Source organism: Cucurbita maxima, unplaced genomic scaffold (assembly GCF_002738345.1).
Source record: "Cucurbita maxima cultivar Rimu unplaced genomic scaffold, Cmax_1.0 Cma_Scf00006, whole genome shotgun sequence".
NCBI lineage: Eukaryota > Viridiplantae > Streptophyta > Magnoliopsida > Cucurbitales > Cucurbitaceae > Cucurbita > Cucurbita maxima.
Window position 1 is genome coordinate 5,330,330 of NW_019272022.1, and position 19,310 is coordinate 5,349,639.

General features: G+C 36.3%; 3 protein-coding genes across 7 annotated transcripts; all 3 read left to right on the plus strand.

Annotated features, from left to right (window-relative positions):
* Positions 1-3,589: 3,589 nt before the first annotated feature.
* On the plus strand, positions 3,590-9,642 carry LOC111481219 (guanine nucleotide-binding protein alpha-1 subunit). Of its 2 annotated transcripts, none has more exons than XM_023126604.1 (14): positions 3,590-3,918; positions 4,064-4,218; positions 4,337-4,409; positions 5,117-5,154; positions 5,249-5,338; positions 5,525-5,602; positions 6,858-6,965; positions 7,106-7,207; positions 7,303-7,358; positions 7,499-7,633; positions 8,748-8,841; positions 8,931-8,990; positions 9,069-9,148; positions 9,308-9,642. In XM_023126604.1, the coding sequence occupies exons 2-14, from the start codon at positions 4,132-4,134 to the stop codon at positions 9,483-9,485; spliced, it is 1,179 nt and encodes a 392-aa protein (XP_022982372.1). In that variant the 5' UTR covers positions 3,590-3,918; positions 4,064-4,131; the 3' UTR covers positions 9,486-9,642. The 2 variants fall into 2 exon arrangements, with proteins under 2 accessions (XP_022982372.1, XP_022982370.1); XM_023126602.1 differs by having other exon boundaries at positions 4,036-4,218; positions 9,308-9,536.
* A 392-nt stretch (positions 9,643-10,034) lies between these two features.
* On the plus strand, positions 10,035-14,882 carry LOC111481216 (fatty-acid-binding protein 2). 4 transcript variants are annotated; one of them, XR_002718001.1, is made up of 11 exons: positions 10,035-10,307; positions 11,042-11,664; positions 11,766-11,997; positions 12,164-12,239; positions 12,327-12,429; positions 12,716-12,784; positions 13,455-13,491; positions 13,577-13,651; positions 13,728-13,809; positions 14,307-14,351; positions 14,471-14,538. XR_002718001.1 is itself a non-coding variant. In XM_023126596.1 (11 exons), exons 2-11 carry the CDS (start codon positions 11,147-11,149, stop codon positions 14,566-14,568), a joined length of 1,305 nt encoding a protein of 434 aa, XP_022982364.1. In that variant the 5' UTR covers positions 10,038-10,307; positions 11,042-11,146; the 3' UTR covers positions 14,569-14,882. The 4 variants fall into 4 exon arrangements, 3 of the variants coding, with proteins under 3 accessions (XP_022982366.1, XP_022982364.1, XP_022982365.1); XM_023126596.1 differs by having other exon boundaries at positions 10,038-10,307; positions 13,728-13,779; positions 14,471-14,882; XM_023126597.1 differs by lacking the exon at positions 10,035-10,307 and adding an exon at positions 10,389-10,571 and having other exon boundaries at positions 13,728-13,779; positions 14,471-14,882.
* Positions 14,883-16,371: 1,489 nt separating this feature from the next.
* LOC111481236 lies at positions 16,372-18,841 on the plus strand. Its single transcript, XM_023126631.1, has 2 exons — positions 16,372-16,781; positions 17,634-18,841. Exons 1-2 carry the CDS (start codon positions 16,462-16,464, stop codon positions 18,103-18,105), a joined length of 792 nt encoding a protein of 263 aa, XP_022982399.1. The 5' UTR covers positions 16,372-16,461; the 3' UTR covers positions 18,106-18,841.
* The last annotated feature ends 469 nt before the right edge of the window (positions 18,842-19,310 follow it).

Consider the following 19,310-nt stretch of genomic DNA (forward strand, 5'->3'; position numbering starts at 1 on the left):
AAAAAAAAAAAAAAAAAAAAAAAAAAAAAAAAAAAAAAAAAAATCAATTATCTAATTAAATATAAGATAATAATTTATTAGACACAATAAAAAAAAAAATCAAATTTTAAAAATAGAGATTTGAGATTAAAATATAGAGTTTGGAAAGAAAATTCTATGAAGGCGGTTGACTTTTTTCCAAGTTGATATAGAATTATTTGGGCGTCGAAAAATTTAGTTTTATTAATTAATATCGTATTATCGCTAATTTTTCATTTATTTAATTATTTTTAATTTTATGTGGAGGAAGACTAATGGGCAGTCTACTAGCTCATTTCATACTCTCATCCAAATATTTTCATTTGACTTTGACTTTTTATTTTTTTACTCCATAAAACCATATTCTAGAATTCGATTTATTAATTATTTTTCTATTTTTATAGCAGACTTATAAAAGTGTCCCACATAAAACTTTCCCAATAAAAATAAATTATTATCGATTTGAACGTAGCGTAAAACTATATAAATTTAAGGTTATTTATGTACGATAATTTTAATATTTAAATTAAATTAAATTAAATTGGAGTTTTGTAAACAAAATATTATATATATTTATCTCCAATGTTTCCATGACACTGAGTGGTCGTATAGAATTCCAATCCAATTCTTATTTTTCAACATTAATTTATTAATATTCATGAACGAACAACGTTCATGAACCCAATAATAAAAACTAATTAATTATTTAACATTAGAAAAATAGAATTTATAATTTTAAGATATTCGGAAAACAACATTTTATTAAATTTTAAAATGGTCAAAGGATCTCTCTATATATATATTCATGAAACCAAACAAATAATACATACCAAAGTCGCATTTATGTTGCCTATTTCTAACTTTTAAATGCCTAATTTTTTGGTATGCGTATTTTTAAACATAAGTAGAGTGCGACATAAGCTTGGATATTTTTTATTCAATGAAAATGGATTATTTTATTTTATTTGACAAAATTTCAAACTATGATAAAGAAGGAGAAGGTGATTAAATTTTCGAACCTAAGTTTGGTAAGTAAAGTTTTACTTTAAAATAAATCAATTACAAAACTCAAATATTTTTAATTTTAATAACAATCTTGAAAATGAGTGCAAGAAACTCTAATTTGGATTTAATTTGATATTAATATATTTTACCTGTAAGTCGGATAAAATATATTAATAAAAAATAGTTAAAAAAGAAAATATATTAAGGGAGGGTTTCTAGAAGGCGGGTGAGTGGCTATAATAGTGGGAGAAGAAATGGGAGAAAGCGAAGCAGGGCAAAAGGCTTCGAGAAAGGAAATTGCGTAGAGAGAGAAGAAGAGAAAGGGGTTGGTGAAGGATTGGACCGGCGGTCCGGGCGTCCCCATCTCTCACGCCAACGAAAATAACATCCAAATATTAATAATCATATATCAAAATTATTATTTAGAATTTTAAATATATTTTAAATTTAAAACGTTAACTAGTATTTTCTTTAAATTTTATATGAAAATTCGTAACAGCTCAAAGTCCACAATTAACAGATATTATTCACTTTAATCCATTACGTGTCGTCGTCAGTCTCACAATTTAAAAAACGCGTCTACTATAAAGAGAGTTTAGCTATACTCCAACCATAACCAGTCACTACTAGACCTTGTCCATAGTAAACGAGCTTCAAAACTATGAGATTGACGACGATAGGTAACAAATCAAAGTGGATAATATCTATTAGCGATAAGCTTTGATGATACTTTAATATTCGTTAAATGCGACATTGTTTTGAATAATAATTTTACACTTAATTGTTGTGGATGGTTATATCACACATTAAATTTTTAGTTTAATGCCACGTTAACGGCTTGTTAGTGGGCTATCAATAATTTATTAATCCGTCTAATTATGTTTATAAATTTATCCCAACAACAATTTATTTTTATTTTTTTAATAAATTTTGGACATTTGGAGTTCATTTTTGTAGGGAGAGAGAAGAAAAACATTTTCCGATATATTTTTATTTAATTATTAAAAAAATTAAATATATATATATATATTTTTTTAATATGGTTTTCTAAAATGATGAATATTTTTTTTAATTTAGGAATTTTTTAAAGTTAAAACAAAATGAATTCCCCAACTAAAGCACCTAACCACACCGTTAAAATTCTCCCCACGTCGCCTTCCTCTAGTTTTAAAGCCTCCTCCCCTTTGACACGCCACCCACTTAACCATTTTTCAGCCTCATAATTTCTTTTTTATTTTTATTTTTATTTTTATTTTTATTTTCTCTATTCACATTCAAACCTTCTTCTACTTCCTTTCCCTTTCATCTCTATCAATCTTTCTTTTTACTTTTTTTTTTTTTTAGTATTTGTACTACGTTTTACTTGTTCTCAAATCCTAATTTATCGAGCGGGTTTGTCTATTTCAAAATAAATTAAAGATAGTCTTTGTTTATTGAAGCACTCGGGACTTAACTCCTTCTCTAAAGCTCTTAAACAAAATATACTCTTTGTTCGACACTCGAGTCACTTTTGACTATACATTCGAAACTCACAACTTTTTTGTTCGACACTTGGAGATTCTATTGACATGACTAAATTAAGGGTATGACTCTAATACCATGTTAGAAACCCCTGAACCTCTACAATTGTATGATATTGTTCGCTTTGAGTATAAGTTCGCACGACTTTACTTTAGATTTCTCCAAAAGACCTCACACCAATGAAGATAAATTTATAAACCAACGATCTAAATCTTAATTAGGCAGCATAGGACTACTCCAACCATACTCCCATCAATGTGTTAAGATTTCAGGTTTGAGTTATTTGAGACATGATTTTAAATGATTGGTACCACCCTACTTCATCTTGTATATTTCCTAGGTATTGGTCAATTTACATTTGTATTCTTATTTTATAAATATAAATATTATTAAATATATTAGTTAGCGAGTTGTTCAAAATTCAACCAATGACATAAATTACCTACTCTCATCATATAATACATATATTGTTTTTTATAAATAAACAAAAAAAGAACCTATTGGGCCTAAAAATGAACCAAAGTCCATCTTCCGCTTATGTTGGGCCGACAGCCCACTTTTTCCTCCTATAATTGTTTTTGGGTTTAAATAATATTTTCTCCGTCTCGAATTACTTTTTATGCTATAAATTTATACCAATTATTTATAATATTAATTAATATAAATAAAATAATTAAAATTAATATATTATATTGAAAAAACAATTGAAGAAGAAAAAGAAAGAAATAATAATAAAAAAAAAACCTGAAACTTTTGGCTTTTGGGACACAGCAAAAGGAAAGGACAGCTCAGCTCAGTCACAGTCCACGGTCCACGGTCGTCGGTCCACAGTCCAACCACATCACAGAGCAGAAATTAAAGAAAAAGAAAAAGAAAAAGAAAAAAGAAGTATTTTCGTAATAAGAATTTGTTAAAAAAAAAAAAAAAAAAACATATTTTTGATTATAATCAGAGGCTGTCGTTTCCGGTGTTTGACTGAAGATTGAAATTGAAAGGGGTGGGTAATCCAAAAGGCATCTTGGCGCTGAGGTTTGGGCATTTTTCCCTTCCTCATCTAGCCGACACGTACACCTTCCCCCTGCTTTCTCACCATTTCTGGTCTTAATTATACTCTCTCTTTTCGTACACTTATCTCTTCCCGCAAACCCCTTCTTCCCAATTCCTTTTTTTATTCCTTCAATCAATTTAATATGATTATTCATCAAACCCCACTTCTGTTTTCACTCTACAACATCACCACTTCATTCACTGCTCTACGAATCCGCCAAATCTAGGCCCTCCAATTCCGCTACCCTTTTAAACCTTCTTCCAGATCTTCACTCAACTGGGATTTCATCTGCCTGTTCTTCAGTTTCATCCAACACTTTCTTTTAGGTACTCGTTACGGAATTCTTTACTGTTTTCTTTGATGGGTCTGCTCTGGATTGCATTTTATGAACTGTTGCTTTGAATTGGGTGTTGATTTTTGCATGCTTGAAATGGGGTTTGAAGATTGTGATATGAGTGAGTGTTTTGAAGGGCAATCGCTGACCCATTTGATGCGGATGAAGCTGTGTGAGTGCTACCATTAGTGGTCTGTTGTTTTCTATGCTGTCTCATTTGAGTAGAAGTATGGGGTTACTCTGCAGCAGAAATCGTCGTTACAATAAACAAGATACTGAAGAGAATGTGCAGGTGAATCATGCTTTATTAGAATCTTTGATTCTTTGCTTTTAATGGTGGTTGAAGAAGCAATGTTGTGTTATTTGTTGAATCTCGGGTTCGATATGATCGTAGTTGTGTGGTTTTCCAGGATTCTGAAATAGAGAGGCGGATTGTTCAAGAAACAGAGGCTGAAAAACATATTCAGAAACTTCTTCTGCTTGGTAAGGGTATTTTAGCCTCACATTACTTTCGTTGTCTGTACGAAACATTCCTTATAAGAGTACCTTAGTAGATGCGTTCTAAAATCTTGAGGGAAAGCCTGAAAAGAGAAGGATAATATCGGCTAATGGTGGGCTTGGGTCATTACAAATGGTACGGGAGTCGGGAACAGTGTGCCATTGAGGACGCTGGCTCTCAAGGAGGTGGATTGTGAGATCTCACATTGGTTGGAGAGGGGAACGAAACATTCTTATTAGGGTGTGGAAACCTCTCCCTACTAGACGCGTTTAAAAAGCCCAAAGAGAACATTAACAGCCCAAGCCCACCACCGCTAGCAGATATTGTTCTCTTTGCGCTTTCCCTTTCGGGCTTTCCCTCAAGGTTTTTAAAACGCGTTTGCTAGTGCTAGAGAGAGGTTTCCACACCCTTATAAAGAATGTTTCATTCTCCTCCCCAATCGATGTGTGGTCTCACAATCCACCCCCTTCGGGGCTCAGCCTCCTTGCTGGCACATCGCCCAGTGTTTGGCTCTGATACCGTTTGTAACAACCCAATCCCACCGCTAGTAGATATTGTTCTCTTTGGGGGAGAGGTTTCCACACCCTTATAAAGAATATTTCGTTCTCCTTCCATGTGGGATCTCACAAAAGGATTGCACATTTTCTTTTACAATGCAATGCAAATATGCTGAATTTACCCAATTGTTTAGGTGCCGGAGAGTCCGGGAAATCCACCATTTTTAAGCAGGCAAGCCCTTTTATTCTTTACCGTTATAATCTGCAACGTCGTAATGTAGTTGGTCCACCAAACGTTTTTTGCTTTTGTCGCTCCATTTTTGCAGATAAAATTGTTGTTCCAAACTGGGTTTGATGAGGCAGAGCTGAAGAGCTATATTCCAGTCATTCATGCAAATGTGTATCAGACTATAAAAGTATGCAATATTTGAAAGGGTGTGTTGGTTATTTCCCTTTCTGCATGATTCAAACACCAAATGATTTTGTCCAAAAATTTACAACATAATATCCCTTTTTATTTTGAGTGCCAAAACTCTAAATCATGGGTCGATATTGTATCGTTTGTCGATAACTATAACCTCTTATTCAACTTGACGTTTCAGGTATTACACGATGGTTCGAAGGAGCTCGCTCAAAATGATAAAGAGTTCTCGAAGTATGTTTTGTCCAGTGAAAATAAGGTATCCGTTTTATGTCTAACTGGAGCTTGCATGACTCGAGCATTTGTCTCGTACCGTTTTATAATAATTTCCAGTGGTTGCATAAAGGATTTGTCCAGCTCGCTTTCTGGTTCATGATTCAGAAATAGAAACGGGGGCAGATTTATAAGCAAAATGCGATTTATCTGAAATGTTGAATAACAAATGAAGGAGAATAAGAATTTACCCGAACCTAGCCACAAAATAGCCACGAAATCAAGTAGGTAAGAAAGCCAATACTCACGAACTTAGGAAAGAAAATTGCTCGAACCCAAGTGAAAAGTATATCAAACACGACTAGAAGAAAAAAGAAAAAATTCCCACAAAAATAGCCTCGTTCATCGAAAAGACTACTTATAATCTAGCCACTATTCTTCAATGTAAAACGGAAACTCGATTAAGTTGAAGGGTTTAATTTGATGAAATTGACCGTTGGCTAAATATGTTAGTTGCCTTGGATTGACGGTGTAACAATCCAAGCCCACTGCTAGCAGATATTGTCCGTTTTGGCCTGTTACATATTGCCGTCAGTCTCATGGTTTTAAAACGTGTTTACTAGGAAGAGGTTTCCACCCCCTTATAAGGAATGTTTTGTTCCCTTCTTCGACTGATGTGGGATCTCACAATCCACCCCCTTGAGGGCCCAACGTTCTCGCTGGTACATTACTCGATACCTAGCCCTGACACCATTTGTAGCAATCCAAGCCCACCGCCAGTAGATATTGTCCGTTTTGATCTGTTACGTATCGCCGTCAGCCTCACGATTTTAAAACGTGTCTATTAGGGAGAGGTTTCCACATCCTTATAAGAAATGTTTTGATTCTCTCTCCAACCGATGAGAGGTCTCACAATCCACTCCCTTTGAGATCTCAATGTTCTCACTGGTACATTGCTCGGTGCCAGACTCTGAAATCATTTGTAACAGCCCAACCCTAGTAGATATTGTCCGCTTTGACCCGTTACGTATCACCGTCAACGTCACGGTTCTAAAACGCGTCTGCTAGGGAGAGGTTTCCACACCTTCATAAGGAATGCTTCGTTCCCCTCTCCAACCGATATGGAATCTAACAGCGTAAGTGTTGTACGGTAAAAGAAAAAGGAAATTTTGGCCCATGTATAGGGGTGAAAATGTATTTCTTTCCCTAAATATAATTTGCTGGCTTATGGATGTGAACTTGGATGGACATGTACTGAACCCTTTGTCGCTTATAGCACCTAACTCATGATTATGCATCAGGACATTGGTGAGAAATTATCCGACATTGGCAGTAGATTGGATTACCCGCGTTTGACTAGGGAGCATGCACACGATATAGAGACTCTATGGAACGATGCTGCAATTCAGGTAGCCGTTGCCCCATGTAGATTAGCTAGTGGCATCTTTTAAATGAAATTGATCATGACGCTTCTTATTTTATGTAAGCTTTTTATCTTCTTGAATTCGTCCCAGATGAAGCGAGCTTAGCGTTCTTATTCTCTTTGTAGGAAACGTATGCTCGTGGTAACGAACTACAGGTTCCAGATTGTGCACATTATTTCATGGAAAATTTACAGAGATTATCTGATGTAAATTACATTCCAACTAAGGTATTCAATCTTAGTATCCTTTACAGTGAAACTAGTAATGAGATCGAGTTATTTGCGTAAATTTTGGGTCTTTTCTTATGTGGCTTTGATCGCAGGAAGACGTGCTCTACGCAAGAGTTCGTACAACGGGTGTTGTCGAAATCCAGTTTAGGTAAATATTTAGTTATATTTACAATGTGTTTTTATATTCCTTATAATTTATGTATCATAATTAAAATCTCATAAGACGATTAAGCTCGTCTTACAGCTTAATCATTATAATTAATTATGGTATTTGTTTGATTTTGGCAGTCCCGTTGGAGAAAATAAAAAGAGCGGAGAAGTGTATCGACTCTTTGATGTCGGTGGACAGAAAAACGAGAGGCGGAAATGGATTCATCTTTTTGAAGGTGTTACAGCAGTAATCTTTTGTGCTGCTATTAGTGAGTAAGACCATCTCTCTTTTAACCTATTTGTGATTCTGGTAGTCTTGACAAATGTAGAAGGAAAAAGATATATGCCCCTCTCGTTCACGACCACCTGGTCGGGGATGCTCCCCGAAGCCGATGGGAAGCCATTTAGGAATATGTGATTGTGCAATGAAGTTTAGTGAACGAGGGCCTTTTACTAGTTTCTATTGTTTTCTTTTTAAGTCGGTGGGACTAGGTTGGAGAGTAGCTCTTAGACGATAGTTATAACCGCCCAAGCCCACCGCTAGCCTATATTGTCTTCTCTGGGCTTCTCTTCAAGATTTTAAAACGTGTCTACTATGGAAAGATTTCCACACCCTTATAAATAATACTTCGTTCTTCTCTCCAACCGATGTGAGATCTCAAAATCCACCCCCTGGGGACTAGCGAGGACGCTGGCACACACCACCCAGTGTCTGGCTCTGACGCTGGCACCCACCGCTAGCAAATATTGTCCTTTGTGGGCTTTCCCCTCGAGGTTTTAAAACGCGTTTGCTAGGGAGAGGTTTCCCCACCCTTATAAGGAAGACTTCTTTCTCCTCTCCGACTGATGTGGGATCTCACAATCCACCCCCTTAGGGGCTCAGCATCTTCGTTGACACACCGCCTCCCTCAAGGCTTTAAAACGCGTGTACTAAGGAGGTTTCCACACCCTTGTAAGAAATGTTTCGTTCTCCTCTCCAACCAATGTGAGATCTCACGGTAGCGATTCAAGTTGAGTGTCCTAAAGAGAGAATTCTAAAAGTCTAAAATGATAGAGGAAAAGTAGATCATATCCAGCTGGTGATCTAACAACCCATGTGGAGATCATGGTGGCAAGACATACTTGTTGTCTGTCGTCTTTTTTTGTCTGCATAGCTGTGCTAATCGGTGTTCCACTCTTTGCATTATGCTTATAATCCACTCCGCTAGTATTGGGAGACGTGTTCGAGATTATATATAAGAGACCGTAATGATTTAAACTATAATGAAAGTATAAAGTTAGTTGTGGCTCCTTGTCTTTTTAACTCGAAAGAACAAGAATTGCATTAAATTATACTATTGCCATAAGGTTTATCAGATTCAGATGGGTTAACCGATAACGGTTTCAGGTATGATCAAACACTTTTCGAGGACGAACAGAAGAACCGAATGATGGAGACAAAGGAACTTTTTGAGTGGGTTCTGAAACAAGAGTGTTTTGAGGTTTACTTTTTTGCATTGTTTTCGTTTACACAAGTGTATTTGACGATAATTTCGTTCCACAATTTGATGCTGTTTTATTCTGGGTGCAGAAAACGTCGTTCATGCTTTTTCTCAACAAGTTCGATATATTCGAGAAAAAGGTTCTACAAGTAAGTATTGATAGAGAGTATTACGACACTCTTCGATAGGTCCTTTAAATATTAATACGAATTAGCGTCTTATGATAGGTCCCTCTTAGTGTGTGTGAATGGTTCAAAGATTACCAGCCGGTTTCGACTGGAAAACAAGAGATCGAGCATGCCTACGAGTACGTATCTATCACCCCCCCTCGTCCTCTATGCATAAACCGAGCCATTTCCGTAACGGGATGACTTGTAGACTATGGACAATGCTGCCATTTTTTTTCCCCTCTTTCGTGTAGTTGATCTAAAATAACACTTCTGATGCATAGAATCAATGAATTCAGGTTCGTGAAGAAAAAATTCGAGGAGTTGTATTTTCAGACGACGTCACCAGATCGAGTAGATCGGGTGTTTAAGGTATACAGAACGACTGCTCTCGATCAGAAGCTCATAAAGAAGACGTTCAAACTCGTAGACGAAACTTTGAGGCGGAGAAACCTGTTGGAGGCCGGGTTATTGTGACGTTGTGAACACAGCCGAAGAAGAAGAAGGAAGTTGGAAGTCTGATTCATTGATTTAAAACATTTTTGTATCAAAGTTGAAATCTGTTTAACAATTTGTAATTTGATGATCCAAATTAGTTTGAAATTACATAACATATGTTTTTGGATTCTGTGTACACCCATTCTATTTTTCTGCATTTCTTCGCGACAAAGGGCAGGCACTCTCGGGTTTCAACCCCATTATTGATACAATAGGGGCTCGAGAGTCAGCCAGAGCAAGTCGTAGATAAGCTTCTCAAATCGGGACCTCTTAGTTTTCGCTAATTTAAAAGAATTAAATTAATTAATAAAAATTATATTTATTAAAATATAAGAACACCAAATTTAATTATATATTTATTTGGTTAGAAAATTTGGCGGTATAATAATCAGAAAGCGTGGAGAAAAGTATTTATAAATGTGTGGGTGCACGTTTTTTATGTTAAAAAGTATTCAATAAATGTGGCCGACACATCGGACGGTGAAATGGACGGAAACGGAAGCTTAAAAGAAAAAGTAGGATTGGTTGGCACATGCAAAGACGACAAAGGTCGGTAGGTGAGAAGAAACAGGGTCTCGTTTTTTACGCGCGTAAATGCCTCCAATTCGCAAAATCCCCGTTGCATTTCTTTGATTTTTCTCATTCAACGCAAATCCAGCACCTCTTTCAATTCTCTACGACATTCTTCTCCTTGTTTTCTCTCGCGTTGAAGCATCAAATTCTCTTTCGTAATGGTTTGCTGACTTTCAATGTGCTTGAAACCCTAGCTGATTTCGTCGCAAACATCTGGATCTCGCTGGGGTGAGGCTTTGTCGATCGTCCTCTCTGCTTCTTTCTGTTGTCTTGTCGATTTTTTTTTTTTTTTTTTGAGTTTGACTCATGAGATGAAAATATAAAGTCACGCTTTCTGTGTTCTTTTCGTTTTCTTTGGATTGTGTAGGAATTCGAACATGTGATTGGAAGAATTTTTCTTTCTGCATTGCACCGCCGTTTCATGTAACTTCAAGTGTGTTGTTAATTGAAATTCGATTTTTGGTGGAAACATGAGAAATTACTACGACGTGTGTATGTGATCCTGTAAATATTGGTTGACATTGTTCATTTTATGAGTGTGTGTGATCAATTGAATTTTTGAAAAGAACCTACATCGTTTCTATTATAATAATCATTGCATTGGATGGTGGAATGGTAGAATCAGTTCTGTTGTAGAAGCCATTTTGAATTGTAGATTTGTTCTGGCGAACTTTCTATAGAGCGGCGTGTCTTGATGTTGCCTTATCTGATTGATAGTCTTCCACGCATGTTGGAATAGTAAAAACGAGTGCGAGTCATATGTGGTTGGAGCATCTGTATCTATTGTACATTGATTTGCTTATTTTAGGTTATTTACAATGTGTTCGTCTCTGAATATTAATATTTTCTATGATTTTTTTTGGAAGGTCTGGCATAATCTAAGAAATAGTGCATTGTTTCTCTTCTGCTTTATTGAGTCTCCCTGGCTTTGGTTCTCAACATTTATATTTTTATCTGTGCAGGTTTATTGTACCTGTCATCTGGATTCCGTTCTTAAAGTAGACATTGGTTGCCCCTATTGAAAGCCAGAAATCCTGAATATTACACAACTTAAGAAAGGAGGAAATATGGGGAACAATTGGGTGTTTTTCATTGATCTTGATGGAGGCTCACCTTATATCTTGCCAGTCGAGCCCTTTTCATCTCATAGATTTGGAGACCATCTATTTTCACATATCAGTTTCTTTATGGATAATTCTCTGTATCAATCTAGAAATTTGTATCTGGCTGGAAGTTTAGCACTTCAAGAAGCCTTTAATTGCTTTTCAAAGATCGCTGGTGCCCTGTTCCTATGGTGCTCAGGTACGTCAAGTGCAAACATGACTAGGGAAATATCAGGTGATCTACATGGTTCAAATTCTAGAAGCGTTAAAAACTTGACAGAAGTTAGGAGCATCCGTTCTGGTAGACTTGGGTCTAGAGGATTTCACTTTAGCTTTAATTTGGGAATGAAACATTCCAAGCCATTTTTTCTTGGCAAGATTGGCGGTTTTGCAACGAGACTTTTGGGTAAAGAAGCTGGAAGGCAGCAGTTGCATCCTTTGCTCTCAGTAGCGGCTGCTTTAGTTCCTCCTCTTAACAACTTGTAAGCTGCTGTTCTGTGAGATGAATGGAATGAATTTCCTGTTTGTTTTAACCTTTATTATTAGGTTCAATTATTTGACCCAAACTTATTCTTGTATCAAGGGCCAGCAGATCATCAGATGTTATAGCTGTTCCATTGGAGAATAATGAATTGCATGTCCATGGATGCACGGAGCAGAAACCTTGCGAAGTTGCGTATGGAGCACCTGCTGGTTTAACGTTTCCTGACGTGAATTGGACACGGCATGCAATTGAGCCCCAAACTGGCATTGAGTTTCCCGTGGTACTAGATAACATTCTATCCGGAGAAAATAATTCCAGCTTGAGTTCAGAGGTGAATGTTTACCGATTGTGGCCTCAAAATATTCCTCTCCATGTTTATATGCTTTTCTGACAACCAAGTTGTTATCTGTCAATCTGCCCTTCTTATCATTGTCCTTGGCCATTATTTTACTCTATCTCTGGGTTATATTGCTAATAATTCTCAACTGCTACTGTAGGTTCTTGTTGGAACTGGATCCCGGATTGTAAAAATAGTCAAAATTAAATCCCTGAAGGTCTATGCTTTTGGCTTTTGTAAGTTTATTGGTATATCAGGTACTCTATTTTTTTGTTTTGTTATCTTCATTTTTCTGATCAGATCCTTGATTTTTCCCCTTATAGATGTTCATCCAAACTCTGTCTGTGAGAAGCTTGGTCCAAAATATGCTTCTAGTTCAGCAGATGAATTAAATGAGCGTCGAGATTTTTATGAAGACCTTCTGAGGTAGTTTTACCTTTCTCTCGAGTTATGTAATTGCTTTGTTATTTCATTTCAATTGTCAGCGTTGCAGTTTCAAAAGTAGTCTGGAAAGTGTGAAAAAGGCTTGGAAATTTATTTAGTATGCTCGGTATGACTGTGCCAAGGGATTTATCGTCTTCTCTACTGTTCCTAGCCTGAATGGGAAACATAGATTTCACTTTTCACTTTTGACCTTGGATCCAGCTTTTCAAGAAGTTACTTTACTTATGCCTTATTTCTAATCATGTTTTTGTTCATTACCATGCTGCAGGGAGGATATTAATATGACCGTCAGGCTTGTTGTTAATTGCAATGGGATGAAAATTAATACTGTAAGAGAGTATGTTTCTTTCTTTGGAATTGAACACTGATACATACTTGGTGGTCAATGTTTTTCCTTAAATAGTGGGTATATCATATTTTAAGGTTCAGTTTATTCGCACTAGCATTTAACATCTCACAGCCTGTATATTGAGTGTGTGTGTGTTTAAAGTCAGTTACAGATTGCAAAGTTTATAAATTTTGCACTTTAAGTTTGAAGTATGCCCAGTTTGATCAAATTTCCAGGTACAGTTCATACAAATTGGATTCTTAATTAGTGACTTCAGATTCTCCTGGCATAAAAGATTCAGCTAGGTGATAAGTAGTGTTATGTAGTTGCCTTTTCCAGTAGGATTTAGATTATTGGAAGTTGACTACTCTCTTTATATAGCTTACATGAAGATATGCCACTATCACTCTAGCCTTTGAACAATTTTCAAGGTTCTCTAATTGATGTAGGGACTAGAATAGTGCATCCAGGTCATCATGGAATTTGCTTTGTTTTTATAAGTAGTTATAATTTTACCGTTGAACTGTAAATTTGATACGGTAGTTTTATTTTAGAAGCATTCAAACAGGATTAAAAAGTGTTCTTACAACGTCATGTAAAATTATAGTTGATAGTGTTTGGCAATGTTGATACGTTACTCAAGCTAATTGATGATCATGCTCTGATTTCTCTGTTGCAGTGCTTTTGAGAAATCACTTAGAGCACGATTGTTGAAGGTAAAGTGTCCGATACAACTAGCCATATCTTTGCTTCTGGACATGATTTAATTTTTCTTATTTTTTAAACTAATGATTGGCACAGGCAAATCCAGAAACTGATTACGATTGTGTGAGGACATTTGGTTCTCTCTTCACCAAAGACATTCCGTTACCTTTGGTAACTCTAGATTAGAAGCGTCACTTCTATTTGTATTTTGTTTATTTTGTTTTTCATTTGAATTGGAATACTGTAGGGAACAACGATCGATTTTCGACAGACGGCTGATGGACAATTAATCACTGAAAGTAAGCAGAGAGTACAATTATAGCGTGATGGTATCATTTTGGTCCCTTCGATAGCAATTTTGTTTTTTGGTTTCTTAAATTGTGCAGGTTTCTTTAGAATTATTTTGCAATAGTTTTCATCTTTGGAAACATTAAACTAATTAGCCAAATTCCAAAAACAAAAACAAGTTTTTTTTATGAAAAAATTCTATTCTAGTTTTAAAATTCTGGCTTGAACTTGAAAAACATGTTTTGAACGTGAAGTAAAGAAACTCATAGATAGAAGTGGGATTTATAGACTTAATTTCGGCCATTTAATTTGATACCATTGATAACCTATTGTGCAGCCTAGTTACTCTTGAATCGAATTTGGGGCTCTTACATGTCGTATTGCATTTTATTCCCCCTATACACACAATAGTATGACCTAATCAATAAATTAATGTACTCATTCCTCTGTAGTCAGAGGTTCAAATCCTCGCACTCTCATTTGTTGCACTAAAAAATCATTTAATTCATATCGACGACTAATGAGGGTTGTTGCACAGTGGGAGGCACTCTGATTGGAGCGGTTCGTAGCAAGGAATTGTGTAGTAAGTGAAACGTCACCTTTCTGAATTCTTCCTGTTAGAATTGAAATGAACATATAATAGTTAGATATTAGTCAATGAAAATTTATGTGAAGATCTCAACCATGAAACATAACTTGCAGGGGCGTTCTTTGATGTTTACCTTGGCGACTTTCCAGTGTCGGAGGAAACGAAAAAAGAGATCGGTAGAAATGTGGCAAGTCTTATTGGTAGATGCTGACTAACATCTTTGTTCTAAAATTGTTCTCAAGTACCAGAGCTTCAATTGCCCCTCATTTTATATGGACAATTGGTTGCTGTGACATGAAAAACTGGTGGCAGGCTTTGGCATTAACAAGATCATCACTTGGTTGTGCACTCAAAGCTGGCAATAGCGAGTTGAGATCTAGTACATATTTGAAAAGAAAAAAACAAAAAACAATAAGAAAGACAGGCGACACTCCAAATAACCATTGATTGATTCTTTTACGCCAATGGCTGCTGTATGCATATGCAGGTTTCATCACATTTATCAGCTTTCATTTTTTGAACTTTTTCTTATATTTTGATAATCTTCTCGCAGCCTTCGTTCTAATAAGGAAATGAATAGAGTGAGTAATTGGTTGTGACGCTCATGATTTATGAGACTGGTTGGGAGTGATACAAAGTTACTCTTTCTTTTTATAGAATTTAGAACAAAATATTTGGATGGTTGGGAGTGATTGAGTTTGGGATTTTATGGATTTTATCTATATCTTTTATATATATATATATACGTACTTGTATTAGTTATGTTTAATATAAAGTTTTTTGTTTTGGTAATTCCTTCTTTCGGTTGGGGTGACTTTATTTTATGATTATTACCTTTTAGGGGATGGCGGCCATGTTTAAGTTAGGTTTTGTAATAGTCTAAGCCTATTGGTAGAAGATATTGTTTCCTACCTATCTATGTCTGTCTCAAGTTTTTAAAATGTATCTATTAGGAAGATGTTTTCGTACCTTTTTGGGTGCTTTTCAGGTTTGATCTCTAATTTTTTTTAATTGAATTTTATATGATTTGTGAATTAGGTTTGGGAACAATTTTGTAGTTTAAATACCATATATATATATATATAATATTAATAAATTGAATATTTTTTAATTAAAAAGAAAAGAAGAAGAAATTGTAATTATTTATTAATATTTTTGAAAAGCGTGAAGAAGAATCCACCCCTAGGAAACAAAGAAAATAAAGGGCGCACGCAGATAAACTTTACACCTATATCTTTACGACAATCAACTCAAAAACCACTTAGCTTCTCCTTTACTTTACCTTTCCAATTTCATGATCCCCCCCCCCCCAACTACATGTCGTTTTGTCTTTGTCATTGTATTGCATTGAAACCTATGATCGACTTGTCGCTCCTTCATCCATTATCATTACTGACGTGGCAATCTCCAGTTCAACGTTCGAAATGACCACTTTATCCAATTGAGCCGAGCCGAGCCGAGCCCAAAGTCGGATTTGGTGGTCTCCCAATTTCAACTATTCCCTCCGTGGGCCCCACCACCTTTCTTGTGGATAAGCATCGCAACACTCCGTTTTATGCTTCGACTCGCCACGTCATTGCCTAATAATCCGGTGCTCCCAGGTCTATTGCAATTTCCATCCTGTGGGCTACCCCACCAAAAATAATATCAAAAAAGAAATAATAAATTAGAAAACAGCTCACAAATGTTAACTAAAGCTATCCGAATATTACAATATATTAAATAAGTTGCAAGTGGATGAGGATAAGGCCCTTTTTTTTTCCCCCTTACCTTACCCCTCCATTAAATTATTCCTTTTTATTCTTTTATATATGATATATTTATTTATTATCATTTTTTCTCCTAATCTAATCATTTTTATCTCTTTTCCAATTAGTATCTTTCATCAATATCTGATCTATTGCCCTTCCTCCACGTGCTTTCAATCCCCACCGTTCACTTTTTTATGATCCAAAATCTCTTAAATTCATTTATATAAATTTAAATCCCATTTCCTCTTGCTTCTTCTTCTTCTTCTTCTTCTTCTTCTTCTTCTCGTCTGCGTTTTTTTCTCTCTTTTTTCTTCTCTCTCCTTGTTGTCACTGCTCAAGTTCGCGAAGTCGTCATGTCGATTGCTTTGGATAGTGTTCAGCGGGTTGAGGATAAAGGCTCTGGATTCTCGCCGGAGGATTTGGGTTTTGGATCGGTGTTTGACAGGTTGGATACTGGGGATGTGGATCACGGTGTTGAAGGCTTTGAAAAGGAGGCTGAGGAGTCCAATACTTGCAGCTCGGCTTCCAGTTCTTCTTCTTCGATCGGGAGGAACAGTGATCAGTCCGCCAGATCGTCGGACGGTGAGGAGAGTGGCGAGAGTGATGAGGTTCAGAGCTCGTATAAGGGGCCGCTGGATATGATGGACTCCTTGGAGGAGGTTTTACCTGTCAGGTTGGTGTTCTTTCTGCTTAAGCATCTTGTTTCTCCTTTGTTTTGGATTTTACAAACTCTTTACATTCTTGCTTGAATCTTTGTTTGGAAATTAGAAATCGAAATCATTCCTTGTCTCTAGTTCTTGAATTTGAGGGATGATCTGGAACGAGTGTGTTAAACCTATGGTTGGTGAAGCTGAAATGTTTAGAGGAGGCCTGATTGAGCTTGAAAATTTAATACTCCTGCAGTACATTGCATTTGGGAATGGGGATTGTTAATCTGTCCTTCAGATCGATGGAGTGATTCGATCTATGCTCGATCAATTAATTTTGCTTCATTTTGGACATACTATTAGGGAATTATGTTTTCAAGCTGGCGGTGACTAGTATTTATTGCTGACAAACAGATAAAATACTTGCGCTACTAAAAGTAGACATTATTCTTGGCATGAATAAGACACGGCCTGTAGAAAATTGTATTCTTTAATATAGGTGAATGCGATAACAAATATGAGAAAAAAGAGCATTCTGAAGCCGAGGATTAGCAAATGACATGATTTCTTTAATACTTCTTAATCATGTGTTTACCGTCGATTTTTTTTATCATCTGTTTTGCCAATCTCTATAGTGGAGAGTGTGTTTCTGATCTTCTTGAGCTCAAATCGGAAAGAAATGAATGCTTTGCTGTGCATAAAAGTTGTTCTGCCTGCAAAACAATGGGGCTTTGATTTAAGAATAAAATCTAGGAAACACAATTTCTACCGTTGATTGAATCCTTTATACATTGAGGTTTCCATGCAATTATCCATTAGAACACGCACAGCCATTCTATTTGTTCCTTGATCTAATACAAAATCATTACTACATGCAGAAAAGGTATCTCAAAGTTCTACAATGGAAAATCAAAGTCTTACACAAGTCTGGCTGATGCCTCTGTTTCCTCCATGAAGGAGATTGCAAAGCCAGAGAATGCCTATTCCAAGAAACGAAGGAATCTCATGGCTTACAATCTTGTGTGGGAGAAGAACCGGAGTTTCCCCCTCAAGAATAACGGTGGTGGGATATCAAAAAGACCCATCAGCTCAAGCAGAAGCTCCCTGGCTTTGGCTGTTGCTATGAGCAGTTCCGAAAGTAACTGCAGTGAGGATTCAAACTCCAGCTCATATTCAGGCTCTCCACCGCCTCGCCCACCTCTGCACCCACAATCTAGAGCATCTAACTGCAATCTGGCTTCCATGGTGCCACCTCAGCGAAATTTCTCCACTTGGCGTTCATATTCCTTGGCTGATTTACAAGAGTGCGCAACCTCGGCTAATAAGGCCAATCTAACAAATCTCAACTGACCTGAAAGATTTCCATCTCCTGCTTATAGGTACGCAGGAGACCTTTTAACTGTTCTAGGGACCCTGAAATAGGAGGCTTTTCTAGTATGATTTTAGCTCGTATGGTCGATACTGTACTCCCTATATATTATAAACCAAAACTTTCATGTCTCGTTGTTTATACTGAAATGGGGATATGAAGTTAGAGTAAAGCATAAGGTAGCAGCAGATGTTTGAGTCACTTTCGTCAACACCTGTCTGTACTGGCCTAAGACAACCAACCCAACTACCCTCACCCACACATAAACAGCCACCTTGAAGCTTAGTTTGGCCAATGATCCTCCTCTCAAAGCCTTCTTGGTCCACCAAGAGTGATAGCCAACTGCTAAGATAGCTCCTATGCTTACGAAAATGATGCATGGAAAGATAGGGTGATCTTCTCCAGTCCATGTAATTGACTTTAGAAACTTAGTTAAGTTAACTGCCTTATATAGGCTTGACATTGCTTCCCCAAACATTTTAAGGACACCGTCTGCACGTTTTGACACATGTAATTCACTGGATTTGGGTTTCTGATATTGATATTTTCCCATGAGCTTCATTTATGGTACGGCTTCTTTGTGCTAGACCTTGAGAATGTAAACATACATGCACAATGCAGCAATTTGCTCGTTGGATAAGCATTTGTAAGCATTCCCAGTGACTTTGATGAGTTTCTTTTGCTGATTGTCGTTCAATATAGATGAATTTGCCTTTTTGTTGGATTGTTCTTTTGATTTCATTCAGTCAAATACTGCTGCGACATTCAGGAATGTATTGCAAGAAATTCAATGTCGGTTGACGTGTTTGTACAGGAATAGATAAGATTAGATTAAATGATGGGTCCTATCTATCACCCAATTGGACTAAGTTTAGAGATCAACAATTATATGTAGCCCTAATTTACAACCTGTCCAACTTGACCATATATTAAATCTATTTATATTTCAAGTGGTGGTTAGATCAAGTCCTACCTCTTCCCAAATTTATTTAATAAGCATCATTCCTTGATATCGTGGTCGAGAAAGGACACATATATGATAATGACTTAGCTATTCCATAAGGAGAGTCGAGATACGAACACACAGAAATTAAAGAAATAAACATACTTGTTCTTGAAGTATAAATTTTTAAAAAATGATAAACAAAATTTGTGTCAAATTTATACTCAACCTTCGTTAACTTTA